This window comes from Passer montanus, unplaced genomic scaffold (assembly GCF_014805655.1).
Source record: "Passer montanus isolate IOZ18808 unplaced genomic scaffold, ASM1480565v1 scaffold10, whole genome shotgun sequence".
NCBI classification, from domain to species: Eukaryota; Metazoa; Chordata; class Aves; order Passeriformes; family Passeridae; genus Passer; species Passer montanus.
In genome coordinates this window covers 9,863,417-9,885,663 of record NW_024356505.1, presented here as the reverse complement: position 1 = coordinate 9,885,663, position 22,247 = coordinate 9,863,417, and the positions used below count along the sequence as shown (strand labels likewise).

The 22,247-nt window shown below is 39.2% G+C and overlaps 1 protein-coding gene across 1 annotated transcript in view; it reads left to right on the top strand.

The window, feature by feature from the left end:
* The window catches only part of CHN2 (chimerin 2), a 158,542-nt gene that overhangs the window by 68,374 nt on the left and 67,921 nt on the right, over positions 1–22,247 (top strand). The window contains exons 3-4 of the mRNA XM_039710590.1: positions 5,689–5,744; positions 21,544–21,575. Of these exons, the coding sequence (XP_039566524.1) occupies positions 5,689–5,744; positions 21,544–21,575 (88 nt within the window). The remainder of the gene's footprint in view (positions 1–5,688; positions 5,745–21,543; positions 21,576–22,247) is intronic.

Sequence of the window (22,247 nt, the reverse complement as noted above, 5' to 3'; positions counted from 1 at the left end):
GTGTCCATGGACAAATACTAGTCAAAGTGCAACAGTTTTCAGATCTCAAGCCTTACTGTTTTGGCATAATGTAAAAATTTGATTCAGCTATATTTGGAAAACATGAACACTTGTAATGCAGAAGATCTTCACTTGCTTATGAGGAATTGTTAGAATTCCACATAGATTTCACAGGTCACAAAGTTTTTCAGAGTTCCTTCTAGCTTCTAAACAAAGGCAGATTTTCCTGTTTATGCCAAAGAAGTGTTCAAATAAACAGTGTTGCACGTGTCCATGGACAAATACTAGTCAAAGTGCAACAGTTTTCAGATCTCAAGCCTTACTGTTTTGGCATAATGTAAAAATTTGATTCAGCTATATTTGGAAAACATGAACACTTGTAATGCAGAAGATCTTCACTTGCTTATGAGGAATTGTTAGAATTCCACATAGGTTTCACAGGTCACTGTTTCTGATAGCCCTGGATACAGACAATAAAAACAATGGCAAGAATAATTTTACATTAACAGGAAGGAACCGGGAAAAAAGTTTGGAAAGTCTCTAGCAGCCAGCAGTCTCTAGGCAGTGGGTTTGATTGCATTTTTACCTGAGAGGCAGATCAACAAATAACAGATTTCTTACATCATTCCAATAACAGATTTCTTTTTGTAGTCTGCCATGTGTTGTAAGTATTATAGAAAATGGTATTTTGCCATTTTACCATCACTGAGTTAGTAAATAAAGGAAGATGATAATCACAGAATGTGGGCTGGCAGGGCTTCTGGGGTGAGCTGATCTGGCTTCCCACTTGGGGCATGACTACTGTTGGCCCTAGAGCAGAGCAGCCATGGCTTTACATAGGAGTCCTGAAAAGCTGCAAGGGTAGAGCCTCTGCCACCTTTGTGGGTAACCTGCTCCAGTACTGCATTGTCCTCTTAGGGGACAACCTGCTTACCTTATCTGCTTCTCAGGAGAAGTAGGCAATTTTTTTGACTGAAGGAGCATAGTTATTGCTGGTTGCCACCCTCAGCATGCATGTGCTTGGATTTTGAAGAGATGTAAAACCACTATTTTCCTCCTTTTATCCCTGTTGAGATTGGCATGTGCTGAGTCAGTCATGTGTCAATGCCACTTCAATGTTTGTTTGCATTATTCAAGATGAGTGTGTTGGTGGGAAGCAAAGTGGCAAGGCACAGAGCATCAGCTGATGCCATGCTCCAGCTCCTCACGAAGTTTCCCTGCCTTCTGTCCTTCATCAAATAATAGGCACAGTGTCCGAGACTCATTTTTGTTAGAAATTAAGTCTTTGTTTCAGCCAAGCACTTAGGTTCCTAATTAAGCATGTGAATAATCCTGCAGAAATAGGACAGCTCATATTGTTCAAGCTCAGCACATGGATAAAAAATGCCTGACTGAGATGAGGCTGAGGAGCTAAAACTGAGGAACTCTGTGAAACATTCTGAGACAGAAGGCGGTATGTTTCCTTGCTGCTTTATAAAAGCCATGATAGGATTTTTTCCTCTCCGCTGGAGCATCCCTGAACACTCATCCTAGGTGAGTTAAAGGAGAAACCTTGAGGTCTTGACACACTGCAGAATGAAAAAAAAAAAAGTATGAAGAAATAGGTGATAGCCATTCTTTCCTTTCAGAAAAGAAGTAAGTGCTGATTTTTGCATGCAACCCCTTTGTTTCTTAGGCAGATTAGATTTTGGAATTAGACAGTTCTTCCTAAAACATACTGTAGAATTTCCCTATTTCATCCCCTGAGACAAGACTCGTGCTCTAACAGGAACAAAAGCGAGAAAGATATATTCTAACCAGCTACTTTACATCTCAAAGAAATGTTCCTCAAGTAATGCAATAATAAATTTAAGTTTTGTTAACACTGTAAATTCCAATGTGACTATGATACTATGAATGCTGGCATGCTGTCTGAAGTATGAACCTGATAAAGGTGTTCAAGGGTCAAATAGAAGCTACTGCATTTTTCTGTTGCAGTGCTGAATTTTTGCCTGATATTTAATGTGTATTATCACTGTGCATTTCATTTGCATCTGATGCTGAACAAGAAACCACTCCCAGTCTGATGCAGCTCTCTGAGAGCAGTAATAATACATTTTCTTTTTGCATGCAGTTGACTTTTTATAAGGTTAATTTTCTCAGGGCTAAAATAATAATGCATCATTATGTTTGAGTGTCATCTTTTCTATGATCACAGTGGGTTTGTCTGTAACCTGCCTGTCAGTTCTAAATGCTGGAATTGACTGGGTCAGATGTCAATCACTGCTTGCCACTGCATTAGATAAGTGTGTTTTTCTATTATTTCACTTAACCATGGTCTTATACATTGAATAATGTTTTAAGATTTTCAGAGATGACAAAAAGAGGCAGAAAGGCAAGGATTGTTTGCCATTTGAGCAAGTAGGAGAGGGATGTGTGCCTTCTGAATCTCTGACCATCCCCTGGACTGTGCTGGGGTCTCAGCAATGTCAGCCTCAGTGAGAGTGTCCAGCACTTTGGAAAAAGTGTATAATGAGATCAGGCAGAGCTGCAGGATGTTCAGCACTTCTGAAAATGAGGTCACTTAATGAGGTGTCTGTGCTCATTGGAACTTAGCTGTAGGGCACATTTTTCTCAAGTCACCTTAGCCATAATACTGCACTGTATTCATAGCCCATTAGCAGGCTTTCTCACAGCAATCATTTGAAGCAGAAACAGCAGAGACCTTTCTAAAGGAAAACGCAGCTTTTGGTAGGGTCACACTAGCTTTGCTCCTTAATGCCTTAGTCTGGGAGACCCTGCCTTCCTTGTTTTCCACTTAACTGAACTTTCACTGTTGTTTTACCCTGCCATGCTGTGTGTCCTTACTGGAAATCCTTGGCAGTGTGTGTCCGTCTGTCTGGTCCGTCGGAAAACGCAGCTTTTGGTAGGGTCACACTGGCTTTGCTCCTTAATGCCTTAGTCTGGGAGACCCTGCCTTCCTTGTTTTCCACTTAACTGAACTTTCACTGTTTTACCTTTCCCACCCCTGCCATGCTGTGTGTCCTTACTGAAAATCCTTGGCAGCTGTGTGTCCGTCTGTCTGGTCCTTTGCTGTTGTTTGTCTCCCACTGAGCTGCTCGATGTCCCTTACCACAGTGCCACTGGTGGTTTTCAGTCCTGCCTCTGCTCCCAATCTCTCCTCTCCCTCCATCTAATGGTTCTGTATCTCCCTCCAGTTGTTCCACTGGTTTGTCTTTCTGTCAGTTTAATGACCATCAATTTAAAGCTAATATAGCAAGTCTGAATTTTTTGTCCTTCAGAGAAAACCATTTCCCATTTCCAGCATTTTCAGTCTTGATCATGCTTGGGTCATTTTCTTATCCAGTACATTTAGCATATAAGTTGCAAGTATTTATTTCTGTAGTTATAATCTATGTTTTCTTCTGATGTATTTCTAAATCAGATATGTTTCTCATTTCATATTATTGCACAGATTAATTACCCACCTCTCTCTGAGAATGACAGCAACATTTTCCACTCTATTCAAAATACAGTTGTTAAGATGATTTGTCTTCCTTGCAGTCATCATGAATCCTTGCACTGATTTATCCCACTACATCCTATAAACATCCAGTTTTTTGTGTTTGTTTTCAGGTCTTTCATGTCTGTATCTGTCCTTTCCTGTTAATCATTCCTTCCTTTGTTTTGTGAAATGCTGATTCTTCTCCCCACCATTGCTTATTTGGTGTTGTCACCCTCAGAGATCCTCTTGGTGATGTTAGAGAGCTCTTTGCTTTTTTCATTTCTCAAAAATATAGCACATAACAAGACAGGCTTCCTGTGTGTTCTTGGGACCTACTTGTTTTGCATCACTCTTATCAAAGCTGTCTTAGAAACTCCTCGAGCTTAATTTGCTGTGTCAGTCTATGTTTAAAAGATTTGATTATTGAAAAATGGAATTTTTATGAAGTATGATTTTTTCAGTTAAAATTCAAATTAATTGGGGAAATAGATAATTTACTTTAAATAAGAAGCAGTCATATTCTTGTCATATTTTGAATCCTTAGAGTTCCTTCTCTAAGGAAATGGGGGTAAGGAAAAATTGTTATTTTCTTCTTGGATGTGTTTAACTTGCTCAGTCAGTGGTTATGCTCATTTCAGACATTCAGAAGTTAATTCTAAAATCATGATATTGGGCTCTAGAATAATCAGAGGTTTAAAAAACAGTCTGTGGTCTTTGAACAAAATTTGCATGCATTGTTTGACACTTTATTCAGATACACAAGTCATTTGATCACAAAAGAGTAGTCTTTGAATCTTAGTCACATAATTACAAGAGGTAAGAAAGACCATATTTATCATGGAGTTATCAAAATATGATCAAGTTATCATAAATCTTGTGCAAAAGTAGCAGGATATCTGACAGTGCTGAAAGATGCATAGTAAATCCAAAGCCTTAGTAGAAGGGTAGAGCTGGATTACATCCAGCAATAAAATTGATAGGGAATGTAAGAAATTATGAGCTGTCTTTCTGTGCTCTCCCATGAACCAGGGATGAAGGTTGGATCAGTTAAAGAAGGGGTTCTGGGTTTTTGCACTTTGATGTGAGCAGGAAGCAGGAGCCCCCAAATCTTTTGCATCCCACTGAGTTTGTGTGACAAACTTGGGTGCAAGCTGAGGATTTCCCCACTTTCCAGATTTCCTTGCTTCTAGCCCCAGTTATAGAGAAGGTGCAGAAGGTGGGAAAAGGTGCTGAGGGCTAACACCTACCTTTTCAATTCACTTTCTGCACCAGGGCTTCTGTGTTTATCTAACCTAGAGACATTTCTATTCCTCCCATAATCTACCACCTTTCAGGGCATAATTCTGAGCTTCCCTAGCATTGTGAATAAATGTGTCCTGGAAACTCAGTCTTTTAAAAAAATTCATGGGCACGACATGATCTTTCCAAATACAAGAAGGTCAGCATACAGAAGGCCTTTCTCGAGGGAGGCAATCCAAACCTCTGGGATTTTTACTGGAGTTACAGAGAGACAGTCTGTCTGTGCTGGAATTGATTACTGTCATTGCATGTCAGCTTCTTCTCACGACTCTGGAGTGGAAGGGAGGGAGAGGATCTCATTAAATACATGCAGGGAAGAGTCTGGGGGCCAGGCAGCAAGTACCCCTAGCCTCAGGTCTCTCTCCTGCAGCCCTCAGAAGATTTGCAAAATTGATCCAGGGCCATTTGAATAGGGCATAATTGCTCTGAAAGGAATGTTTGCTTGCTCTTCAGTAATTGCCAGTATATCTTGAAATAAACTATGAGACTGTGATGAGCCCATTCAAAGGTATTGAACTTTTTCTTGGCCTATCCAAAAAACTGCTGGTGTTACTGGTAAACAATCTGTTCCTGGGTTGTTACAGCATGGTGTATGCAAAAGTGGGATTTTATCCTGAGACAGACCTAGTAGGTCTTTCTGGCTAGTCTTCCCTGGTATAGAAATGTAAAAACCAGTACAAAAGCATAATACTTCTAACAGTTAAAGCACTGACCACTTCAGTTAGTTTGCCAGTCAACAACAGATTTTCATGTAAATGACTTAGACACACTGAAATACCTCATTTTGCTGTCATTGCCTTACATTTGCATTTTTCTCTGCAGCCCCTGGCTAAAAAGACTCATCTGAATAAAAGTTTGTGTATGTTACCATCTTCTAATGATCTGTACATTTTTGTGTTTGACAGTGTATCAATTGCAACAAGAGGCTCCACGTCCCAAGAGAATCATCTGTCCTCGGGAGGTCAGTTCTTTTGCTTTACCTTGTTATAGCTGATGAATTGTCAGCAGCATATGATCACCAAAACGTCTTTTGTACAGTCTGCGGGTGTTATTTGCTTTAACTTTTCTATGCCATTATTTCATATAATCACTTCCCTTAAGGTTGATTAATTAAAGCTGGATAATATTTGCTAATTAGGAATGGCAGCCTCATTCTACCACTCGAAGCACCTTCATTAGACAAGTAGTAGCACTTTCATTAGACCCATCATTGTTTAGTGTGCTTTTCTGTGTGCTACCTAAAGTTTTGAGTTTCCTTGTCAAAGTGAGGGTGTATTTTTCTTTCTGCATCTGCATAATAACATCTGTGTGATATGTTTCAACATACACATAGCTTCAGTTTGTTGAATGCTTCCTGCCTAATCCTGTGTTCAAGTTAAAATACTGAATTGATAGCCAGAGAACTCTTCTCTCACAGAGACTTTGAAAATTATAAAATATTTAGAAATCTGCAGGGCTGCTGGTTTGGCTGAGTCATCTTGTCCCCTTGTTTTCTTCTTCTGTATTTATTTCTCCATTTCTACTTGCTTTAGTGTGTCAGTTCATCACCCTGCATGGCATAATAGTAACAGAAAACATGTAGATGTCTCTGCTCAATGAAAAAAAATGCAATAGCTTTATCTCCTATAATGTCAGGGACAAATTTTGTGCAAATAGACATGCAATACGAGCAGTAAAAGTACTAAACAGGTGAAGTGATTACACAGGGTGTAAAAGATGATGTGCAGGAAGATAAAAACTGTGGCACATCGATGTGATGTTCAGCTCTGCTCCTGGGCATCATCCTGAGCTCTGTCCTGCTCCCCACACTGTGTGCCCATGAAAGCAGAGTCCTAGCACCTCTCAGACATTTACATACTGTCTCAAAACACTTCTGTGTGAGGCAGGAGATTTTGTGGCAAGGCACAGGTACTTGCCTGGTTTAATGAGGAAAATCCATTGCAAACCTAGGAATTGAGTACCATTTGCATTGCAAACCCAGGAACTGAGTCCACCCACAGCCTTTACTAAAAGAACTCTGCATTTTTCTCTCAAGTGCCCTCTGCTAGTTGCAGGGCAGGGAGAGTAAGCTCTTGGCCTCAGTCTGGAAGTCTTCAAGTCCTGTCAGTTTGGGATGGTCCCAAGACATACACACAAGATGCTAAGAAGGACGAGCAAAACACCAGAGTGGGTGAACCCTTGTGTCATCCTTTCTCCCTGTCAAAGACAAGGCTTGGGGAGCAGAAGCGTGTGCTACTCCTCTGGGACTTCAGGGCACATGTGCTGACAGGTTTCATCAAGACCTTCTTCTCTGAAATCCTCATGCACACCAAAGGACATTTAGGCCTCTGTGGCTGGTATTCTTTAAAGAGAAGGACAGTAAGATTTTCATTGAATTAATGTCACATAACAGATATCAAAATAGTCACGGTATAGTTACAAATAAAAAGTTTTTAAGGTAAAAAATTAAGGTAAACAATTCATTTTCTTCCAGCACAGCCTTAGAGGAGTTCCTTTCTTTTCTTTATGTAATAGTTTATCTATTTTACCTTTTTCATATTGAGACTACTTTGAGGAAGGACTTGTGTTTAGAAAAGCTGATTAATAAGCACTGAATGGTTAGAAAACCATGTCTACAATATGAGCTCATCTTTGTGGGAATACAAGTTAATCTGTAAAAGTTTATCCAAAGTATATTATGTAAACTCCAATTTAAGCATTTTCTATTTTGCCTCCATGAGAGAAAATTCAAATCAAGGTAAAATAGTCAAAGTAGTGTAGCAACTGTATACTTGTTCTAGAAACAAGGTTATCTACACAAAGGAAGTGAATATGCAGCTGTGAGCTCCTTACCAGTGTGCTGTATTTAACTTATTTCCTTGGACTCAAGACCATGTTATGTGCAACTCAAGTTATCCTCTTTACCTGATGTTTAAAGACCATACATATTTAGTGCCTGTTCAGGTCACCTCCAAAGATTTGCAGAAAGAAGCTAAGATCATATTAGTTAAATAAATACACAGTTGACAGAACAGGACATGACAAAATAAGCAAAATATGTCTGTTTCACTTATTCTGGGTTTGATTCTAACTAATGAACCATTTTCAGTTGCTCGCTTCATAGACTGCTGAGTCCTATTTTGAGTTGTTTGGAATTTTGTCTTAAGTTATTTAAACAGCTGAAAATACAGAGACTTTGTTTAGGGATTGGTATATAAAGCAATATTAATTCCCACAAATAAGATCTTTGGTTCTTGTTACTTGATTTCAAATCTTTGTGTAGCTCAGTTGTACATATTCAGAGCCTGATTGCCAGAAACACAGATTCTCTGACCTAAGAGCCAAAAATCCACTGTGACATGGCTGATGTGCATTATTTTTGCATATAGTTGGGGAGGTGGGCAGATGGGATGTCCTGATACCTAGAAGATGTCAACAAACACAAATATGTGGTTCATATTATATTATGGTTCAGTTTATATATATGTGGTTCAGTTTATATTATGAGGTAGAACCACACAGTGGTTTTATAGAGCATCACAGATTATTTTGGAGAGGAAATTCAGGTTCTGTTCCTATGTCACCTATTGCCTTTTTCTAAGCATGCAGTCTGTAAGGTGGGTGTTTTGGGGTTGTTTTTTGATTCTAGTTTGATTTCACTGTCATTTGATGATTTTACAGGCTTGCTTCGCTAAAGATGGTGTTTTAATACTGAGTTTTCCAGTTACATTGAAAGATCTCAAAATATAATTTTGTGTTGTTTATTAATTAATAATAATTAATTGGAAATGCAATAGTCATTTAGTACACATTTAGTTAAATGATGGTTATCCAGTATCTGGAGAGAAGGTGTCAGCAGGACATGTGGCTGATGGAAAAGATTTTTCTCTCCATGTGCATGTCATAGGAAGTAGACTTTGCTGAGGGTGTTCCCATGTGTAATTTAGTATTCAAAATAATTCACACAAATCTAAAAATTTACAAATAATTTGAAATCCTTCATGGTTTTGGGAAGATGTCTTTCATAATTGGCAAATTCTACACTGTTTGCAAGGAAAATGAAGCATCTGCTGCAAACCAAATCTGTAACAACACGTAAACAGGATAGGTTGTTTTTTTTTTCTTTCACTATTTGTAGTATTTTCATCATTCCTCCATCTTTTCCATTGTCGTCTTTCACATTCTCCACATCCATTTGCTCTTCCATTACTTCTCTGTTTCTCCATAGTCACAGGGGTTTCAGCCTCAGATCTCTGCAGTTCTACCGTCTAATTTATGCAGATTTTTTGATAAACTATACTGTGGAGACAGAAATCACCTCTCCTGATATGTAAACCTCCAGACTAAAAGCTGGGACTGTAAATAAAACATGAACATTTATATCTCTGTGTCTTTGAGCTTTGCTATCATGATTTGCCTTTTCTTATTTTGGTTGCATAAATATCTTGTCAGCAAAAGCAATGGGAATCATATTGAATGAACCATTCAGGCTTCAGATATCCAAGGTCTTTTAATTAATCACCACTGGCAGCAGACTAGTGTGAATATCCTACCTTCCCAATAACACTGGATTGCTGCCAATATCCTCATTTGTAACCATATTCCTTCCAGCAGTGTTTTAATGATTTAGCTTTTAAATAGAAAAAGTTCTGTTTAAAAGCGCTGTTCAGGTGGAGGGGAAGCTTTTCAATATTGAGTGGTGTGGTGATAGGCACCAAAGAATCCCATCCATGTTGTGAGGAAGTCATATTATAAGGTGTCTTTTAGGGTTTATTCTACAGAAATGCTTATGAAAAAATTACATTCTCAGAAAATAACTCAAGCTTTCAACTTCTTTGTTTTATTCAAAAGGAACATGTCAAATCATTCTTAATTTTAAGAAGTATTTCAGGAGTAGATTATTCAAAGTTAAAATATCTTTTTAAGAAATTGAGGCTTGAACAAAGTAAAATAATTAAGGAAGGATGGTGACATTACTTTGGACTATTTTTGGTTAAACAATAGGCACATTCAAAAATTTTTTCAAGGAGGGGATGAGTCTTACTCTTGGGTTCTTGGGTTATTTGTATAGAAATATTCATACCTGTGCATGGTATTCCCATTTTGTTCCAAGAAGTCCTTAATTGCTGATAGCAATTTTTGAGGCTGGTGAATTTGTCTGCATTAGACCTGCCACATTCCTAACAGTGCCTTGGCCAAGCCAGTGTCAGCAACAGTGAAAAACTCATCTAAATTTCCCTAGTGTAGACAAAGCCTTAGAGCCCTAACTTATATTATTGTGTAGAAAAATGTCAGTTAATTGCCTTCCTTGTCATTCTGAATTCCAAATAGGTTGTGTCAGAAGTGAGAGATTATTGTTTCTGCCTTTACAACATAAAAATTATGGTTTCTTGACTAAAAACAAATACGATTACAAAGGGAGACTGTTCTCTGAAAAAAAAAATCCCTTTTTCTTTTTGCTTAAGTCATTGTAAGAGATTAAAATAATGGTAGCATATTAGAGTGTACTGCTGAGAGTCTTTAACCATCCAGAGGGTCAGAAACTGTTCTGACCCTCTGGGTATCCATTACCTAGATTTATCAAAACAAGTGTACAGATAGTGGCATCTCATGCAGCATAACTGTTGAAATAGTCACTAGCAGGTCTCTAAAGCTGTTGCCATCTTGTGCCTTACCAGCTGCAAATATGCTGGATTAATGAACTTCTCCAAAACTTCTCTCCACATTTTTTTCTGAAGCATGGGATTCAAGCTGAGAATAATGCAATTAGAAGAGTATCATTTAAACAACTGCAATACTAAAAACACTGGTTATTTGTATCAACCCTTCTTTCAGGTACACAATACTTTATATTTGCACATTAGGAAAAGTTTGTGATGAAGCAAGCTTGAGCAAAGTTGTTAAAATTCAGCTTTAGTAAGATATTTGAATAGTTTATCTGAGTGGATAATAAGTATTTAATCCTTGCAATAAGTCTTCCATGAATTCTCTTATTCTGCTCACTTATTGACCTTTACAAGCTGAAAATTTCCTCTTTGCCTCTGCCCTCATCTTTCTAAGAACAATTTTTATACTGTGGTAAAGTATAAAAGAGAGAGCTGTAATAGGGCATTGAAATTGGCCATAAAATTGGTGGTAAATAATGGGAGTAAATGGGAAATTTCATGGCACTTGTTCAAATTGCTCTACTGCAAAAAGTCAGACATTGCCATGAGGTGTCTCTTACTGTCAGTCCTCAGAGCTTATCTGAGATAATTCAGAATATCATATTATCTTTCCCTTAGCAAGAAACCTCAGAACACACACAGTGACACACCAAGAGACCCCATTAGCCAGCAATTAAGTGAAAATGAGCAGAATAGTGCCGAAAACTGTTTGTGTTAATGAAAATGTTTGTACATATAAGACTTAATGGAGCCTATATTTTCAAATTCTTATAATATTGCTGATGCTTTAATTGTGTGTTTATAATCCTCTTTATGATAGAAACAAAGAGGACACAGCAGTAGTCTGTGGGCAAATGAAGCTAAAGAGCAATTTTGAATAAACGTTGACAAAAGGAGGAAAGTTCTTCCGCTGAAACCCATAGCAAGGGAGTGGGAAGCCTGGCTGCACTGGTGGTGGCTGAGAATATTTGAAGGCCAGGAAGAGTGTTCAGTTTAACTGGTACAGAGGGCCTTTGGGAAGTCAAAATATATTGTATCCAGCATCCCCCTAAACTGGCTACCTGCAGGTATTTCTAAATAAATTTCTAAATAAAAATGGTTTTTTTTCTGTAGTATCTCCAGAGTGAACTTTGCCCCATAGAATGCCTGTGATTTACAGCTAAAGGGAAAGAAAGAAGGGGGCTGGAATATTGCTTGCCCAAAATTCCCTTGTATTCATCATATCAGAGAAATTTGCTGGTGCTTTTTTCCAAGGCATTTTAGTGACTGACAGGAAATCTCATCTCTCCTAGAGTCCATGAGCAGTCTCTCTCTGCTGCAGTAGGGAGGTGGTGGAGCACTCAGACGAAGCCACATCATTCTCATTTTAACAGTCCATTGACTACCAAACAGAGAAGAAAGCTTCCTAATTATTCTGCAGGCATGATAGTAAATATTTCATTTAAGTAGTCACAGCTAAACAAAACTAGAAGAGGTTTATCTGTTTCACTTGGCTTTCCTCAGTTTTGATTTACTAATGGTCTAGGTTATGATTTTTAAATTAGACTAGTGTTCATCTTCATCAGAGGAATACAGTATGAACCAATCGGTGCGTTCATTGATCACTGAGAGATGGAAAAGCTAAAACCATCTTTTTGGAAGACATGATGGCAAGCTCTGACTTGTTTGATGAGCACAAACTGTAGGTAGCTGTCTTTATGGACTGATGAACGTGCTAATTATCCCTTTGGGTTTGCTTGAAATCTTTGCAAAGTTTCACGCTCCCTTCCATCACTCATTGCAAGTGTGTGATGTGTGTGTCTGTGTTGGTGATTTTTGCTGTTCTCCTAGATTTTTATTTCCTTTTACATATCCTTGTTACATATCACTCTTTTAAGCTGGTTCTTTTTATTTAGACATGGTGTTGAATATAAGAAGTTTTCAAGCCAAAATAAATGAAAGCCTCTTTCATATCTTGACCTAGATAAAGTTTATCAATAAGCCTACGTATAGGTGAAAAAGCTATGTGCTTGTACAGGTTTATATACCTGTTCCAATTCAGGCCAGTATTCCTTGTGTCTGTAGAAGGGGGTCTTGCTGTCTCTGCTCTCTGACTTTGTGTCTGGTATCTTTTTTCAAGTTTCAAAATGAGGAACTGTCCTGGTTTAACCCCAAGCCCCACACAGCTGCTGAGTCACTGCCCCACCAGTGGGACTGGGGAGATAATCAGAATAATAAAAGTAGAAAGCTCATGGATTCAGATAAAGACAGTTTACTAGGGAAAGCAGAAGCTGCACACACAAGCATACCAAAACAAGGAATTAATTAATCACTTCCCATGGGCAGGCAGCTGTTCAGCCATTCTCAGGAGAGCAGGGCTCCATCAGGTGTAACAGCTACTTGGGAAGATAAACAGCATCACCCCAAATGTTCCCCCCTACCTTCTTCTTCTCCCCACTTTATGTACTGAGCATGGTGTCACATGTTCTGGAATATCCCTTTGGTCCCTTGGGGTCATTTGTCCCAGCTTGTTCCCTCCCAGATTCCCACAAACCCCAGCCCCTCACCAGCATGGGAGTACAAAAAGCAGAAAAGGCCTTGGCTCTGTTCAAGCCCTGCTCAACAATAACAAAAATATCTCTGTATTATCAACTGTGTTTTCATCACAAATCCAAAACACGGCTTCATACCAGCAACTGTGAAGAAAATTAATTCTATCCCAGTCAAAACCAGGAACTCAGAGTATTGAGCAACTGATGAATTTGCATTTCCTAATATGAATAAATATAGAAACTCTGCACATCTCTGTCTTCCTTCCTGTACTTCCTGTACATGTATGTATATAGCTAAAGACGAGAATGATCAAATCAGTCAGTCACACACATCTTTTTGGAACTGTGGACTGTCATGGCATGCATCATAGGAATGTTTTAGTGCTTCTCACTTGTTACAGAAGGATCCAGAGCATTGGTGTGGCTTACTGTATTTATCTGCTGCTGCTGGGGATATTTTTCTTCCCATTTAAATGACTCAACAGATCATTCTTGAAAAAAGGAGCATAGTTTAAATGTCATATTCAAATTTTTCATCCTGCATTCAGGGTAACATCAGTATTCCTTTTACATTTAATGATTCCCTTACTGAGTGAATGGAAGCTGCACAACAAAATAGATGATTCCTGCTTTTGCTCTTGAAATTGTTTGAACCTGACCCGGTGTTCCCTGACTGTTTAGCAGCAACCTTCTTGATTAAGATTTATTTAATTTTATTTTAGCTCATGTTCAGGGGACCATTATTTTCTTAACTGCATGAAAAAATATTTGGATTTTCTTTTCCTATTCAATCTTGATCTTTTCTTTCATAGCTGAGTATATATAGAAATTTGTTATGGTTTAGTAGCAATATAGCAATAGAGATGTCCATGTTGGGAGAGATTTTTGTTACCTTCTGGAGTTTATAGTGTTTTGTCTGGTGTATTGATTATTGGCTGCTGGTAAGCTTGTTCAAGGTCATAGAAGGGAAACAAACCTGAGTTAAAAATACCCTCAGAAAAGATGGCTTAAAGCAGCTCTTTTGAAAATTTGGTACAAACAAGTACGTAAACAAATTGTTTAAATTATTTGAACATAATTTGTCTTTAAAAATGGTAGAAATAACCTTGACTGAGAGGAAATCAACCTGCAGTAAGTGCTACAGTAGCAGTCACATCTGCAGAGCTTCCTGTGTTTCTTTGCTGTGTGTTATCTTTCTGTAAAAGAGTCACTATGCATTTTGCCTTCTCTGTGGGTTGCAACATGCCATCAGAGCAGAGATGTGCAGCTTTGAACAGCAGTTAATAAAAACATTCTTTGTGCTCTTCACTCTTGTCTTATATTATTTTACATTCTTTCTAGTGGTGAAGAACACTCCTACCTTCTCCCTGGCACTGTAAAATTTTCCACAGAATTATTTTGTTGGAAGACACTAAACACAATTTGGCACTTCATCATGATGATGATGGATTTAAACTGGCTTCTGTTATTTAGTTAGGTGGTGACAAGTTTATCACTTGAAGGCTTGGCTTTCTCCTCCAGAACAGTTCTCTTGGTGCCTTGCCTTCTCAGTGCTTCCTTCTCTCCTGAGAGCCCCATAAAGGTGGGCAGAGTATTATTATTGTTTTATATGTGATTTTTACAGCCTGTTCAAGTCTGCTGCTTGCTTCTCCCTATCTCCTGAGACCAGTCCAGGCAGAGGTGGGGAATAGGCTGGACTGTGCTCTTGGGGCCAGTAGAAACTCAAGATGTTGTCATTCCTGGGTCAAGAAGGTATATTTGCATATCCATTTCTTAAAGCCTTGAAAAAGACTTCATGAGGATTTCTTGACTGCCTCTGCTTATTTAGTTAGTGTTTAATTATTTTTAACATTTTTCTAAGTTCTATCTTCTTTTTAGCAGTTTAAGCCTATTTCTTCTTGTCACATCTAGTCAATACAGAGACAACAAATTTATTTCCTCCGGAAAGCAGCCTTCTTTGTACCCTTCTGCAACAGCTCCTCTCTGTCTTCTGTTCTCTAGGCCAGTCTTTCTTCATGATTTTCACAGTTGCTAAATTCCTGCTTACTCTGTTTGGTTGTTCCAGACCATCTTGAGATGTGGTGCCGAACCCACAGTTGGTTTTTCATCTAGAGACTTTCTGAGTGGACATCACAAGGAAAGGATTATTCTAAGTGTCTTGTCAGCTGCATTCTTGGGTTTGTACCTCAGTATGACATCCTGGGTTTGGCAGGTTTTGCTACACACAGCATCCAGTGATTCAAGTTAATCTATTGACCTGTAAGGATGGCAGGATCCTTTTCTGCAGAGATCTGTCTGGTCACTGGCCCTCTGGTGTTTTGAATGGATTTGACATCTTGCTCCCAGCTGCTTTCCTGGAGGCACTGTAATCCTTGCTGTCTCATGGCTAAATGTGTGTTCTTCAAGTGGCCATGACGCTGGTGTGTCTGTGGCTCTGTGGCTGACTGATAAAAGGAGATACACACTTCCAAACCATTTGTGCCACTTTTCTCTCTGCACAGCTTCTGGCACATGGGCAGTGTGGGTGGAATATGTTCTGGGGACTTGGGCATTGCTGGGTTCTTTCTGAGGAACACCTTTGCTCCTCCATCACCGCAGGATCATCCATCACAGTACAGGAACATACTCAGGGAGTTACACGTGACATTGACCGAAAAACCTTAAGGGAGAAAACCATATTTTTATTATGTAGGAGCATTGTAAGTTCCACAACTGGCCTGTCCTTGATGTTGTGATGTTGTGTTGCTGCTATTCCTACTGACAAAATTAGCAACAGACTTTGTGGTGTGAAATATTTTACAAAACCAGGAGTTGTTTCTCTTTGAAAACACTGGTGCCAGAGACCCTGATAGGTAATAAAGAGAAAAATGGTTAAGAGGTAAAAGAACAAAAGATAAATATTTCCCTTCCAAAAGAATGTTTTCTCAAATTGCTTAGGAATCATTGGTGTGAAATAATTTGTCCTATTTGGAGAGAATTTTAGACATGCTAATTAATCTAAGTAGAATTTTTCCTTTAAAAATCTGGAGGCAAAAAAAAAAAAGGTTTAATAGGAGTAACGAAATACAGCACAGTTTTCCTTCATTCCATTTAATAGGGGCTTGCAATTCCCCTTAATCCATTTTGGTTGTTGATTATAGGTATAAAGTTTGCAGTGGGCTTATGATAAATCTGCCAAAAGCTGAACAATACAGACAATAAACTCCTTTTTTTACAGTCTGTTTTTTACTAGCCTTGTCTTGAAAGCTTCTCTTCCAACCCTTCTATTTCTCTTTATGTCAAACTGAGCTGAAAAACGTATTTATATCCAGTCAACCAGAGTTACTGAAAAATAATTAGGATTGTTCCAAACAGAAAATATATCAGATTAAACTTCCTTTGGGAAAATGCCTCACTGCCTGCGCTGAGTAAACACACCAACATTATTAACTCATGGATCTTGTTTCCCTGTTCTTTCTGTATTTTGAAGAACAGAGAACCAGGTGCAGCTACCCACCTTATTGTTTCTTTCCAAAACAATATTTATATTCTCATCATGGATGTATTAAGGTAGTGGCTGAAATAGGTCCACAGTACACAATGCTCTGCTGTGCTGGCTCTTCTGACTTGTAGAATTGCTGTCCTGAGGGGATTTCTAAACTTTCATTCCAGCATTTCTAGATTTCAGCTCTGGCCACTGGATAAGGAAATATGTCTTGTGCAATGAAGCTGAAGAGAAATTAAATTTTTCTGAAATTAGGGTTATTTTATTTCTGTGATAGTACTTACGTAGAAAGAATTCTTCAGGGTATCTTGAACTCTTCAGTGCAGTGTGGCTCGGATGTCAGTGCTTGCAATGAAAAACTGTCACATTAGGGGATGCTCACCTCCTGCCTGCATCATTCCCAGTAGTTTTGTGATGAGTTATCTTGCAGAGTGGTGTGGGATTTTAATACAATAATCTGTACATTAGTGGGAATATGTCATGCTAGGGCTAAACCATCCTGGCCAGAAGAGGAGCCACAAATCCCAGTGCACTGAAATTCAGTAAACTTTGAAATTATGTGAACATAATATATTGAATTAGCTCATATAGCTAGTTCATTTTAAGAAGGTTTATTTCCTTCTCAGTGTTGACATCAAATCCAAGTACAACCTTGAAGGATATGCTGTAACATTGCAAAAAATTATGTAAAACTAGACTGTGAACAAGTAAGGGTTTTTTGTGGGGTGGGGAGAGGCAATCAGGTTTGGCAGGCTGGCAATCAAGGCTGGAGTATGCAGAATCTCTCAAACACGAGCTTCCAAAGGCTTTTGTAGAGTGCCAGGAGAGCTGTGCAGGGTTTCATTTCTCTTTGAGCATGCATCAAGATTAGATGTCATTGAATGTTGCTGGCTTTGTAAGATTACTGGATTAGTAGTGATTTAGGTTGTTTCACCATACATCTTATTTCCTGATCAATGTGACATGAGTTTTAAACAATTTTGGCATTCACTGGTGTTTCACAATTTATACAATTATGAATTTCATTAATGATTTTCAGCATATTCCCTATGGCTTCTGGAACAACAGCCAGAAGTGCCTGCTCTGGAAGAACATTTTTAGTTTGAAATTGGCAATAATGCCTTTTTCCAAGCCAAAAAATTATCATCTCACTTTTTAATTGAATGCTGTCGCATACTTTTAGTGGAGAGGGGGGAAACCATGTAATTTATCTTCAGTATGGGGGAAGTAAAAGCAAGCTGTGATGCTCTTCAAGGCAAAATATGTTTTCATTAGGGTTTTCACTAGTGAAGAGCTGTAATTTGCCTTATGTGATTTTCCTCATTTTTGTGCTTTGTTTTTGTCTGTTAGCGTAAGGATCCAGTCAGAGAATTGGAGTAATCCTCTGATCTCTCCCCTTGCTCCCTGTCTAGGGAGTTATGCATTAGAGCCAACTGGTTGCCTAGGACAGGTGGCTCTTTTTTCAGCAAGAAAATTGTGAGGACTGTACTGAAAATGACGTAAGTGTTCTTCATGGGCATTATGTATTAAAAAAAGGTCTAAGTGTGTGTATTCTCAGAATAGGGCTGATTGTTCTGGGCTCCTACCACCAGGAAATAGTCACTTCCCTACCTGTGCATTTTCTGCTCTTTCTGCTGCTGAGAGTTCTTTCAGGTGGATCTGCTTGACTTTGTGTGTGCAAGCCCATTTATAACAGGAGAGGGAAAGCTAATCCCAACTGAATTTCAGTCACCTTTGCCTTCTGGAATATATAGAATTTCCCTTGAAGTTTTTTACAGAGTCTGCAGTCGGCACAAAACAGACCTACTGGCTCCTTTGATATTTTTAAGCCTCTGCTTCATCAATTGTGCAGGCTTTTGGTTTGTTTCCAAGTTCAGTCCAACATTCTGGTTTTGATGTAGAGACCCTGATGTTATTTTTGATCTTTTATCTTGCTTTAACTTTGTTTCCTTGTGTTTGTTCCTAGTCATAAATTTGGTTAGGACAGAAATGTTTTAGGGCAAAGGTTGCAGTAAGCACAAGAGGGGACTTTTAGATTCTGAGGCACCAGGATGGTCTGATAGATCAGGAGCTTCATTTCAGGAAATACTACAGTATCTTTCCTGTCTAAAGCCAAATACTGAAGTTGTGGTGATTTTAGACATGTGAGTGCTAAAAGATGTTTTGGAGTGAAGGTTTCTGGTTTCTGTTCTATGGAAGAAGGGAGAAGTTGAGAGACTTTGTGTGGATTCACAGTAGAGCAAATCTTTTAGCTCATGAACAGCAGGGAAAGAGGAAATTACATTATCCAGGGTGGTTCAGTCAATTGCTAGCTAAATGATGAAAATTTCACAGAAAAGTTTGTATTTTTGCATAAATAGTGTGAGAAGGATGAAATAATGTGCCTCTCCTTGTTCAAGGAGTTATTCCCAGATTGCTTTTGTACTTTATATATATATTGTTACATATATATACTTACATGGGGGAACCTCTGCTTAAAGCTAATTTCGAAGGTGGGTCTGAGTAACTTTCATTTTTCTGAGGCAGATTGAAAGTGTTGGGGTTTATTCTGTATATAAATGCAATCAAGGTAAATAAGTATTTTTAAATAGAAGCAGATTCTGACTACTAAATGGAAGTCATGCTTTACTTCTTTTGTCTAAGTGTTTTATTTGGCAATTTTCAGTGCACTGAGTAGCCTTTGTTTCCATGAAAGAGAAGATTGCATGAGGTTTTCTTATGTAACCCAGTTTTTGATACCCTATTTTTAATTGAGTTGCCAGCTAAATCTATGCTTTCAAGGGTTATTAATGTCTATAAGGATGACAAGAAGGCTGCACAGTTCCAAGATAATAAGTCATATAGTGCTGTTGAAGATGAACATATGAACAACCTCCTTTCAGAGGTAATACATCTTTTGTTGATATTATTTTTTTACTTAGAAAGCTAAATTGAATTAATGCACTTTCTTCTCCAAGTTCCCGTATATGCACATAGAAAGACAGCACCTGCACTTGGCAATTCCTTTGATTTTGCTCTCTCTTCAGTTCTGTGTATTCTTTTCTCTCTTATTCCTGCCCCTCAGAGCTCAGAAATGTTTGTATCAAGGTATTATTCCTGGGCAGGAGTTCCAAGGGTATGATACTGCTATTGTTAGTGCCGTGCTAGAAAAGAAATACCGAGCTGGGAAAGAAGCACAGTAAGGACTTGATTGAACTCCCATAGGGCTTCCATTGAAGATTCTCATTATCTTGTACAGACTTTTGTTCATCTTGTGCTGTGTTGTAGCCCTAGTGACTGCAGGGTAGAAAGTCAGCTGCTTCTCTTCAGTGCTTGGCATGTACAATCAAAAATGTGACAGTTATGCATTTGCTATTCAGAAAAAAAAAAAGAAAGGGAAAAAAAGTAAAATGGAAACCTTTGCCAATTTAAAGTTTTTATGAGCAAAATAATAAGAATTCATGAAAACAAGAACAAGAGCACTTGTTTCCAGTCAAAGAAATTGAGGGAAAATCACTAAATGGGTTTTATACTAAAGAATGAAGGAGTCTTAAAATCACTTTTCATACACGTGTTAGCTTGTATGAAGCAGTAATTCCACCGGTTCTCCATCTTCATGGAGATATAGAGATCTGAGATAATCTTCTTCAATAATTTGGACACTTTATGTGCATCCTGGAGGAAGTTCTGTCTCTCCTCCTGATGAAAGCACAGCCTGAAGCTGCAGCCCGGCGAGATGACACTATCGGCATGCTCTGCAGCTGGCCAGGGAGCGACTCTTCCTGCCGACGCTGGGCTGCGGGTGCGTTAATGATGCCTGGGCGTTAATGAGCCCCGGCAGGGCCGCGCTAATTGGGGCGCCCCGGGAGCGGCCCCGAGCCAAGGCTGGGCCGGCCGCGCCCCCTGCCGGCCGCGCCGCGGGACGGGAATGATGGCACCGGGAATGGTGGCACCGCAAATGGCACCGGGAATGATGGCACGGGGAATGATGGCACCGGGAATGGCACCGAGAGCGGCACCGGCAGTGGCACTGTGAATGATGGCACTGCAAATGGCACTGGGAATGATGGCACCACAAATGGCACTGGGAATGGCACCAGGAGCGGCAGCAGGAATGGCACTGGGAATGACACCAGGAGCAGCACCGGTAATGATGGCACCGCAAATGGCACCAGAATGGCATCAGGAGCAGCACCGGGAATGGCACCAGGAGCAACACCGGGAATGGCACCGGGAATGATGGCACTGCAAATGGCACTGGAAATGGCATCGGGAGCAGCACCAGGAATGATGGCACCGTGAATGGCACTGGGAATGGCACTGGGAATGGCACCGGGAGTGGCACTGGGAATGGCACCAGAATGGCATCGGGAGCAGCACCGGGAATGCACCAGGAATGATGGCACCGTGAATGGCACTGGGAATGGCACTGAGAGTGGCACTAGGAGCCAGTACTTGCCGTGCCACGCCTGCCCAGAGCTCCTGGTTCACATCCCTGAGATTTGGTTCAAAGATCTCTGAAATGATTGGCAGTCTTCCCGGCAACTTCCAGCATACTTTAAGTCAGGCCCACAAAAGCTTGAGACTTGACAGAATTTAGGACTAGGTCTAAATGCATAAAACCCTGTTTTTTTCCAAGGATTTTAAATATTTTGTTTCGGGTCAGTTGCCATATCAAGGCAAAAAATGTATATAAAGGGTATATAAATGTCTATATTATATATAGTATATATACATTATGCATATGTAATATAAATAAAGGCTATGCAAATGTATACAAAGGGTATATAACAAAAATGCATTATCAATACTAGATTGGCAAAACTGCAGTAAAATATTCTTTGTCTGTTTGGTCAGATTTCATACAATTATGTGTAGTTCTATTTTTTGACTACTGATACATATTTTCCCTCCCAGACATATATCAATAAAACCACCTCTTCTGTTTTCATTTTTCTGTTCTTTTGTGTAGTCATGTTCCAGTCACAGTTTTTGAGTCTTCAGAATATTGTAGCTTAGATGGGTGCAGTAGTCCTCCTTATTAATCAAGAGTAATTTATTTTTATGTAGCTTATTTAGAATTATGTTTTTAATACTTTTTTTCTTTCTTTCAAAATTTAGGTGGAGAACAGACCAAAGTATTATGGAAGAGAGTAAGTGTTTTTCTCTTTTAATTGTCTGTTGGGTATATCCAAAAGTTTTTACTCTAGAACTTAAAAAAAAAAAAAAGCACAATGGAGGTCTAATAAAATATTTTATTTTATCTTTAACTGGGAGCCAAATACAGTGAAAGCCTAATAATATAGCTGTGTTACAATCCATTGTTGCTGGTCACGATCCTTGGATCGTGCTGTTGTGTGAGCCTGCATGTTTGTTTTACTTCTCTCAGGGAGTTTTGGGCAAAAAAATTTGTCTGGGGTGTTCCTTCCTTTTATTTTAGTTGTTGTTTAAACCTGCTAGTGGTGCTGCACTGGCCTGGGAAGTGGAGAAGAAGCTTATCTCTCTCACTGCCTTTTTGTGTATGTTCCTATGCTTTCACCACCCTACTGAGTTGTGGAAATATGTGTATTCTACTGCTTGTGTAACTGCTGTTCTCCCTGCTAAAGTTACAAGGTCCAGGATACCCAGAGAGGTGTATTTTTCTTTGAAGGAAAATACCAAACCACCAGAGTGTAGTTCCTTTGCGCTCAGAACTCTTTTTTTCCAATAAATAACTAGGAAGGGGCTGTGAGATCTAGGTGAAGGGGAAATGCACAGCCACTGCAGCAGGCACCCAGCCTTGGCATTTTGCCTTTGCTGGAGTAATATGCTGAGACCCCAGCCCT